The sequence below is a fragment of the Equus przewalskii genome, chromosome X, assembly GCF_037783145.1.
Source record: "Equus przewalskii isolate Varuska chromosome X, EquPr2, whole genome shotgun sequence".
Lineage (NCBI taxonomy): Eukaryota > Metazoa > Chordata > Mammalia > Perissodactyla > Equidae > Equus > Equus przewalskii.
Genome location: NC_091863.1, coordinates 37,081,220 through 37,091,495, shown reverse-complemented (window position 1 = coordinate 37,091,495; position 10,276 = coordinate 37,081,220). Strand labels below are relative to the sequence as shown.

At 34.7% G+C, this 10,276-nt stretch overlaps 1 protein-coding gene across 21 annotated transcripts in view; it reads right to left on the bottom strand.

Moving 5' to 3' along the window:
- Window positions 1–4,444: 4,444 nt before the first annotated feature.
- KDM6A (lysine demethylase 6A) overlaps window positions 4,445–10,276 on the bottom strand; it is a 206,637-nt gene continuing 200,805 nt past the window's right edge. For 15 of the 21 annotated variants that reach the window (XR_011536275.1, XR_011536274.1, XR_011536276.1 and 12 more), the window contains 3 exons: window positions 8,846–8,972; window positions 6,455–6,625; window positions 4,445–5,319 (listed from right to left, as the gene is read on the bottom strand). Coding sequence is in view for 15 of the 21 variants with exons in the window: in XM_070606385.1 (XP_070462486.1) it covers window positions 5,290–5,319; window positions 6,455–6,625; window positions 8,846–8,972 (328 nt within the window). In the remaining 6 variants the exon portion in view is untranslated. Of the gene's footprint in view, window positions 5,320–6,454; window positions 6,626–8,845; window positions 8,973–9,742; window positions 9,851–10,276 lie in introns of all 21 variants that reach the window. The other 6 variants (XM_070606393.1, XM_070606391.1, XM_070606392.1 and 3 more) reach the window with 1 other exon arrangement.

Here is a 10,276-nt window from a genome sequence, read left to right as displayed (position 1 = left end):
TCATTTGGAAGTACACTACATGGCACTGAATGGTTTTGAAACCCTGAGAAAAACTGTGACTATATATTTTTTTAGGTTGGTATGCTTAAAAATCATAGTTTGAATATGTTAAATCAAATTCCCACCTTAAACTAGATTGGCAAATGGTAGTCAGACCAAGAGTTTAGAAAAATGCATATTATTAAATCTTTACATTGAGAATATTCTATTTACTCATTTTCTTGTCACACAGTTTCTTGAAGTGCCATTATTTGATTTTAGGATGGGAACAACTCAGTAGACATTACTAAGACTTAACAGCAATTTCCCTTTCCTCTATCATTTCCACTTTCTAATTCATGGCTTACATCTTCACCCTGATAATTCACCATCTTTTTCAACCACAACAGTAGGTCCTAATGCAACCAAAATCCATGCGTCCTTTCCATCCTAAGAGTGCAAAAGTCTAGGAGTATGATGTAGGGAGTAGGTACACATTACTCCCCAAATGCTTCTTCTGACGACCAACTTAAACACTATGTCATACATCCCAGCTTGCCCAGGATAGTCCCATTCTATGGCTGCTGCCCTGTCCAATTACTAATAGTGGCCCCTGTTGACCTCAAAGAAGTTCTGGTTTGGACTGTAAAAGATATGGTCAGCCTAATTATAGGTTATCAAATTTAAAGACATCCTTCTCTTGTTAAATATTCAAAATGAAAAGTTTCTTTCAAACGTGACCAGAGTTAAGCACTCAGCAATTGCTATTTCTCTGCAGTGGGAGGTAGAATAGCACTCGCTCTGGAGTCAGATCACCACACTTGGAATCTTGGGCAAGTTACATGATCTCTCTTTGCCTCAATTTACTTATCTGTAAGATGGGGATAAAAGAGTACCTAACTCAGAGGGTCATTGTGAGCACTAAAGAGAATGTATATAAAGTACTTAGCACCGTGCCTTGCACAAGTACTCAGTAATGGTAGGTATCTTTAGGCCGCACTAAAAAAATACCATCCTCATTTCCCTGTTCAACTAAAAAGTACATCTTCCTTTCAAAAACAAACCACCACATGGGTTGCTTCACAGTATATATATATATATAAAACTATTACTGTGTAAAGCACTCCAAGACGACAATACAAATGTTTAAAGTTGGTGGTGTTTGCTATTCACCAGACCAACATAATTTCATACCCAAGCCTCCTGGAAAAGACTGAACTGACCGCCCCACCCCCTGAAGTTCAGTACCTTTCCCATCCCTGGCAATCAGATTGTTGCTCCACTGAAGGTGCTCTGGCAAATGTCACCAACTGTCTTGTGCCAATCCAAAGGAATTCCTTTAATCCTCATCTTTGGAGCATGGTGTGGTTATTTTTCAAAAGCTCTAGCTTGTCTAACATCACCCCTGGCTGGTTTCTTTTGGCTTTCTTCTCCTTTGCCATCTCCTCTCTTATATGCTGACGTTCCTTAGTGGGTATTTGGTCTACCTCTCCTCACCACCAGTTCCTGTATAATCTTACCATCTCCTCCGGCTCCAAGCACCACCACCTCAATGGACAGCCAGATTCATGGTTGTGGTCCAGATCTCTCCTAATTCCAACAACTTATATGCTGTACAAGCAGTTCATTATCTTCTGCCTCCAGAACTACCCTTCCGTATTTGCTATACTAGTTAGAAGCACCCTCACGCATCTAAGGTATCTAATGGGTCCTGTGGATTTTACCTTTTCTCTTCCAAATCTTTGTTCTTATTAGTCCAGCCTTGCAACATCCAAAGTTCCAAGCCCAAAACACATCTTCTTCCAATTTCTGTGCTTTAGAATGTCCCTCTGGCAGCAACGTACAGGATAGATGGAATGTGTTACAGGAGGCAGGAAGACTACTGCAAACTCAATGCTGGTCTTTTGCTTAAATCCTGTGGATGGTTCCACATTAACTGCAGGGTAAAGTGTAGATCTCTCTTATGGCAGAGGTGGCTTTCCAATGTTGAGGACTTCCTACCTCTCCAGTTGTCTTTTAACATGCCTAAAGCTCCTTAGTCAAAGTTCCCAAATGCTCTTGCTCTGGAAGGTGTGATAATGTAAACCCTGCTGAAATGCAAGCCCCAATACTATTCACCCTTCTTGTTACCTCTTCTAGGTTTTGCCTGATATATTACATGCATCTACCAAATGAGATGTGTATAAGGAGGGTAGAAGGCTGGGATCACATCTTATTCAGATTCATTTTTTAGGAGATGCTAAATAAGTGTATTGATTAAATTAAAATGCACATGATGATAAAGATTTAATGACCAGGTTCTGAGAAGCAGATACTTCATTTAGTTAAATTCATATTATGTGATCTTAAATTTCAGTTGACCAGTCACTACTATTTTGAAGGTCCTATCAATTTACTATTTTGGAAAAGTAACTTCAAAATGCAGAAGCCAAAAGTTTTTTATTTTTTTAAATTTATTTTTTATTTTTTAAAGGTGTGCTTTTTGGTGAGGAAGATTGGCACTGAGCTAACATTTGTTGACAATCTTCCTCTTTTTTTTTCCTCCCCGACACCCCAGTACATAATTGTATATCCTAGTTCTAAGTCATTCTAGTTCTATGTGGGATGCCACCAAAGCATGGCTCGATGAGCGGTGTGTAGGTTCGCACCCAGAATCTGAACCAGTGAACTCTGGGCTGCCGAAGCGGAGCAGATGAACTTAACCACTATGCCACCGGGCAGGCCCTCATAATTTTTTTTTATTGATTTAACTTAAATAGATTAAGCAAAGTGAACTGCTATACAGATGGTATAAGATTTCCTATTTAACTGGCGACAATGAGAAAAGAATTTGACTTAGTTCCTACTTTCTGGATCAACATTTGTTTTTTTATACATCGTGTATTAGCTTCTTTCTCTAAACAATGTGTGTGTCATGATGCAAACTTATTTCATGAAGGCACCTGGATAGAGTATGCTTTCATGGGATTTACCTGTACAAGCAGCAAAAAGAAAAAAAAATTACTCTTTCTTCTGAAACCCGAAAAATGTAAATTATGAAGAATGCTAAACTGACGAAAAAAACGTTTACGTAAGACTTTGTTCATCTAGTTATATTTCAGAGTAATGTTGATGTGTGTGATTTCTATCTATCCTCTACCCATTCAAAGACTAAGCTGAGCAAGTATTATCCTTGACATGTAACTTCCAAATATGTACTGGTGAAACACCACTATATTACTCTTAAATATCAGACAACTTAGAAAATAAGACTGTGTCAGTAAGATAAACCAGAACTGGTTAAGAAACATTTAGGTATAGCTTTAGCATTCTCATAATCTTTGTTACTGGGTAGTTGGCTTGCAATTTTTATTTGCAAAAATGTTTGTCTTTAGTTCTTTCAAAAATATCAGTGGTTAAACATCCTAAGCAGCACTTAGACAAGCACTCTTGCTCCTTAACTAAAATAGATTTGTAAGTATCTCCTTTTGAAATTATAAATAAGAGATGATTGCTGCCAGTAGATATTCAATATTTACCAAATTATTAACTAATTGAATAAAATATCTCCATGCTTTCAAGCCCCGAACTGTTTCTAGGAGGACAGCATACTCCAAAACTATCTGAAAAAGAGTACTTGATTAATGCAATCAGCACAGCATTTCACCCGATAGGATTATAAACTCCCTTTAGTCATATATATAACTTCATTTATAGCACTCTCTATGCTCTTCACTAAAGCTTCCTGGAAAATTCCTAGAAAGAACAGCATGATAAAGTGAGAATATGTGCCAGATGCAAGCAAGGTACCATTATTATAAAATGAAACACTATTCTTAATTAGAAGTGACTTGTTAATGCTAACATAGCTTGCTATATTTTACTAGTTATATGGAATTTGCAGATTCCCCCGACCCAATCATTGTCATGCAAGCAGAAAAGCATGAGATTTAAAAATTGCCTAACATTAAAAATAAGCCTCTTAATTTATTTGCATTCTAAAATAGAGCCCTTCATCTGAATCTTTTTTCCATATAAAACACTACTAAGTGATGTACAGGATTTGTTAAGCCCATATAACATTCCTTTTAAAATCTTAAGTTCCATCACTATTTGTTTTCTACTATTATACTACGTTTTGGCAGCAACTGTTTATTGGTTTGTCATTGCAGTAATTGCAACTTAACAATAAACCAGTCTGACATTTTAGATCTTGAAGATACATACCATATATATTTCTTTAAAAATAATCATACTTTTGTAAGCAATACTTTACAGTAGACACCTCAAAAATCTACCATAGATGTGAAACTTAAAACGAGAAAAATTTAAGTTCTAAATCTTTATACATATATATCCAGATTTCTATATATATTATATATACATACATAAGTATATATAAAATATATATAATCAGATTTGAAAAATGAACAAAAACTGGGCACTGTACATAAAGTCTTTTTAAAACTCAAACAATAGAAAACTCTTTAAACATTAAACAATTTTAATAAAAGTTTCTGTACAATGCTAAGCAGTTTTATTTACACATAGAAAATGTAATAGGAGTAGTGTTTGAAATTACAGAACTCCTTAAAATTCAATGGCAGGTAAATCTGGAAAAAATAACAGCATTCCATTCACAAATATTTTCAAGCAATAAATATGTATTTATAAATAGTGTAAATTTACATCAAGATTAGAAACAAAAATCACAAATCTGAAGTTTATTCCTTAGTCTATGTGCAATCCATTATCTTTGTGACTTGGCTGTTAATTTTTTTAAACATTTTATTTAGGAACCAAAAGTGTAATAACCGTCATGGTTTTAAAACAAGACAGAAAAACATAAAAGCAGTAAAAAAGTTCCTTACCTAACTTTTCACATTAAAAAAAAGTTGACCAAAGAAAGACTTAAAATTGCTAACTACCTTACAAAGAAATGACCAGCTAGGCTAGTATTTTTTTCCAAGGAAAATTCTGAAGGGGGAAAAGATAGATGAAAACAAATTCATCAGCCCAGAAATACAGAAATATAAAAGAGGTTGTCTTCAAGTCAGTAGTCTGTATGATGTTGCCAGTTTTGTCAGATATATACAAAACGTGGAAATTATTATTTTTTTTTCTGAAGTATAGCTGATCAGCTTTGTGAGAGTCCTGGAGTAGGAGCAGTGCTCTCCCCTGTCCAGTTGGTTGACACTCCGCACTTGGAAGGTTGCATAGACACAGTTTTCAGCCAGCAGCCTTACGAGATAGCTACAAAAATCGGTGGTGCAGAACTGGGTTACTTCCTGAATAGCAGAAAAGGTCTCACTTAATGTCCATGGAACAATATCAAGATGAGGAGGATGGTAATGGAGGAGCCTGAAAATAAAAGTAAGGTATGTTACTTTGGTACTCAAATTGTTAACAGCATTCCCTAGCTCAAGGCTACAAACATAGTCTGCTTATGAAGGTAGGAGAAATAATTCTTCAAGAAAGTTCGACAGCCAGCTACACAATGTCAAAGTACAACCTTCCTTACCGTCTCTCATCTGGCCAATTTTCCTAAGAGTCTGAGACCATGACCTTACTCAATGCACCCACATTTGTCTGTACTTCTTCACCAATTAGTCAAAAACTCTTAGAACGTTATCAGGTTGATCATTTTTTAGATTGCATAAAACGAAAAAAAAGGCTTGTGGAAAATAATTTAACAAATCAATTACAAATTCATTAGTGACTGGCTTAAGGATCTATCTCAACTAGATAATATATTCTGGTTTACATATTCCAGATAATTTTCTTCTTCTTCAAGCAATCTTGAAGACCATTCAAGTTAAAATATCAGGAGCTAAATTTCAAAAATTCAGTTTCTGATCACATATGTAAGAGAAAAGTATTGGAAGAAATCAAAAATTCATAAATTAAGTCTGTGTTTCTATTCACAAAACCATTAAGGTGCTAAAGTGCTTCCCCCTAAACATATGCTGTTTAAAATAAAAGACTGAGTAATTTATAAGTACACTTGAATTTCATAAGGTGATATAACATACCCAGAAGTTAAGCTCCATCAAATATTCCCATGAGGTTAATACTTCTGGCAAGGACAAAATTTTAAATAAATTAGCTCTAAAAGCAGAAGTATATTTGAATGCACACACTGATTCATTTTGTGTACACTAATAACCTATGTACACAAATGTTTTATCAACTAAGATCAAATGACATAAAAGATATGATAGTCTTCTAAAAGTACACAAAGATTTTAAAATGTAATTATTGTGACATTATTTAGGCTAGTCTTACCCAGGAAGAAAAGGGAAAGTGCCAATTCCATAGGAATAAATACTTGGAAGTCGAGGAGAGGGGGAAATGATATGACTATTTCCTAATTCAATATCTAATGAGCCAAAAGAAAATTTAAATATTTCATTACCTCCCACTCATCAGGTGGCAGAACAAACACTGCTGCTTCCCTATCCAGCTAACCATGTACTCACATGTTGATTTCACTTACTAATGTAAATTGGTCATAGACTTGCATCAGGTCCTCCATTTTGTACTGTTCTAGCACCACAAAATTTTCCAGGTTTCCACTTGTTTTTCGTGCACAATCTTGGCAATGCACTATGTAGGTCTTTCGAGAATTGCTCTCATTAGTGACAAAAAGCAGATCAAAAACCTCCACCTATTTTATACAAGAGAAAAAGCATTGAATAGAGACAGTGGTTATTTATTTACTGTGCTGCTTTAGTATAATAACAGAATTCTACTTTACATGAAATTGTGGACAGTGATCTCTGTTAAGAGCAGGTACTAAGACAAACATGACTGTGTTGGAGAATCTTTAATAGACCAGGTTTATTTTGCACCCAACCCAAAGACATGGGTGGCAATGTGTATTTAGGGGAGTGACCTAAGGGAATGATACACTCATTACAACCACTGGCAAAAGCCTAATTCAAAAGTTTGATAAAGGTCAGCCTGTTTCTGTTTTAAATCCAAAACATTAATACACAATCAGATAAAAGTGTGATCATTATTTTCCTTTTAATTCTCTATGATAGTACTCATCACAGGGCACTACATACGGATTTTTGTCTTACCCCATAGACTAAGCTCCTCAAAGATGAAGACAATGTTTTACTCATCTTTGTATCTACAGAGCATATCATAGTGCTTAGTCCTTAGCCAAACCTCAAAACACACTTGTTGAATGAATATAATCTATGATTATTTTATAGATGAGGAAACTGACAGGTAAGCGACAGTGAGTGAGTGTTCAGCTGTCAGCTCATGTTAAGGAGTATGAGTACAAACAAAAAGTGCATTTGTGAGTATAGCACGATTTTAAAAATAATGTATCTTATACAGAAAGATTGATGAGCTGCTAAGATTCAGGCAGGATAAGTAACAACACTGTGGAATAGGAGTCATTCTCAAATACTGGAAAGCTTATATATTCATTTTTCTAAGGTATAACACTTCTAACTAGAATCTACCTGATCTCCCAATGACTTATTTTGGCCAGGTTATACAACATTAAAATAGTCAATGAATTCAATCATTTCAAATAAAAGTCAATGTCAGAATTACAAAATTTCAAGGTTTGGAATGGATCATCAATATCCCTGGCTTTGGCATATCCTTGAATTTGTTCAGTGACAGAAAACTCGTTTGACTTCATGTCTTCTTTGAACAGTTATGTTGATTAAAATCCCAGAGTTCACCATGTTTTCCATTACTATCAATGGGCAACAACATGAACTCATGATCTGAGCTAGAAAATTTGTGAGCATTCTTCAATCTGTCCCTTACTTCTGCCACTTAATGAGTTGTCTTGTGGATTTCACCTTCTAAATATTTTTGAAATCTTCTCCTTCTTTTGTATTTCCACTGCCAGGTTCTAGTCTAGGCCTAAAGATAACAACTCTTACTTAGACTACAATAGCTTCCTATCTCCATCCTTTCCAATCATTTTCCTCTCTACAACACATATCCAACTTGGTTGCCTACTCAAAAACTTTTGATGGCTTCAATGACCTCTGAATAAATATCAAACTCCTTTCTGCAAGCTTCCTATCACCTAGACTTGTAAGTAGAATTTGCATAGTCTGTTTTCCAGCCACAGTGGGCTACTTCCCTTTTCTGAATAAATCACTCCATTTCCCATGTTGTTCCTATAGCTCATAACAACATTCATTCTACCTCCAATTCTCATCATTTTTTAAAGCCTAGTGAAGCCATACTCATTCTTCAAGGACGGACTCAAATGTTAATACTTTTGTGAACTCTTTATGTCAATACTAGAAGGGAAAATTAGGTTATTTCCCCCCCCAGTGTTATCATAACAGTTAGTAAGACCAACTTTGCATTCATGACAGTCTCATGTACATTACAATTAACTGTTTATAATTTGTCTTTTCCACAAAAATATAAGCTTCTTCAGAGCAGGTACCACATCTTCTTTGTTTCCGTATCTCTTGCAAGCTGTGGCCCCAAGAGAAGACTGACCACTGTATTGTGAATTGCACCAAAGAAGACTGAACAGTGGTCTATACCTGGAGCTATACCGAACTACACCCAGTTTATTGGCATCTGTTTATGTCTGGATTGTTTAAAATCCAAGACTAAATCTTTTGATGATTATCATTTGTTAAATGTCGAACAGATAAATGATTCTGTAATAGATACTTCTAGAGTTAATACATAGTGAAACAGTATATCATCAGATTAAGTTTTAATATAATAGCTAAGTAACAAGAAAATAAGATTGAATACAATGTCAATTTCAGTAAAATACATTACATAAAAGTATAAATACATTTTAAAAAATAACTAAAGAGAAATGAAAAGTAGAGAGGTAAGAGGCTTTACAAAACAACTGTGGATAAGAACAGTTACTTACCTCACAAATGCTACAATAATGTGCTGGTTCTTCTTTTGCCCGCCCATGCCATATAATCTCTTTTCCTGCAGCAATGAGAGCTTCCCTCAATGTCTGACATTGCTTCAGAGTTCTCAGAAGACAGTACCTATTGTGGGGGAAAAATTATTTGTGACCAGCAACTGAATATTGAATATTTTTAGCATAAAAGATATACCACTAGAAAAAATGCCAAGAGACTCAGTTCTATTATCTGTGACTTCATCATTTTTCTTTCATCAATTTCTCAGATATTCTCAGATTTAAAAAATAAGGCCAAAGCTCAGCAGGTCTGACGATAACAGTATTAGATCTTTTAAAGTTGAGGATAACTGATATCTGAATATCAAAATATAATGAACTTAATATACAAAACCTGACTCCTTGCTTAAATATAAGTTGCTAATTTTGGCTCTTATTTGGGCAAGTCTATTAACCTCTTTGGGAGTCAATGTCCTCATCCTTGAAATAAGGGATCTTAATTTCAAATCTGAACAGCTATGATTCTAGTAAGGCAGAAAGGCACATTATTTCTATCAACACTACCTAGATACTCATAAACAGCATCATCTATATAGTTGCTCTGGAAACTTTTGAGTCTATAAAAAGAAAACCATTTATGAATTTAGTTACTGAACAACACAAAATTGGTTTTGCTACAGTGCTAAAGAAGGAAAAAAAGACATTTAATTCCTCTTTTAACTTGAAGATCATATGGTAGAATCTTCCATTTACAATAACACAATCAAACTTTTCTTATAGTTTATACCTTTTCTAAACACATAGTTATGATGCTAACAATACAGGGAATTCCTACAATTTGTGCTGATTTTCCTAGTTTGCTGTCATTAGTTTGAAGTGTCTGCTAATTTCTCTTACTCTCCTCTGAATCTTAGTGGCTCAGGCTCTCCATTTGAACAGAAAGGTTGGACTAGATGATCTCTAAGGCACTTTTCAGCTCTAAAATTTGGAGAGAACGAAAATAGCCTAAAGAAAAGGAAACGGGCTTAGCACCTGAGTATTGTTTGAAAGCAAAGGTCTTGCTGTCTATTCATTGCCTAGGACAGTGCCCAGCATATAGTAGATGCTCGATAAACATTTGATTACTGAACAACTAAAATTTAAAGTATAAGTAATAGCACATTTAATTTCTCTTAAACTATATTTCCTTACTATTTTATAAGTTGCTAGGTTAAAGCTTTGTTACTTATCAGAACCCAGGTAGATTAAGCCAGGTAAAAAGATGATTAAAAAAATATATAAAACTTAACTTATTTAACAAACATAATATCAACTTTACATTTGTTAAGACAAATCCCTTAAGTATCATACTCAAGGAATTTGTCTCTCAGCTTGGCTTCAGCAATTCTTGTGTTTAACTTACTTAGAAACAAAATAATGCTTTAGACTATG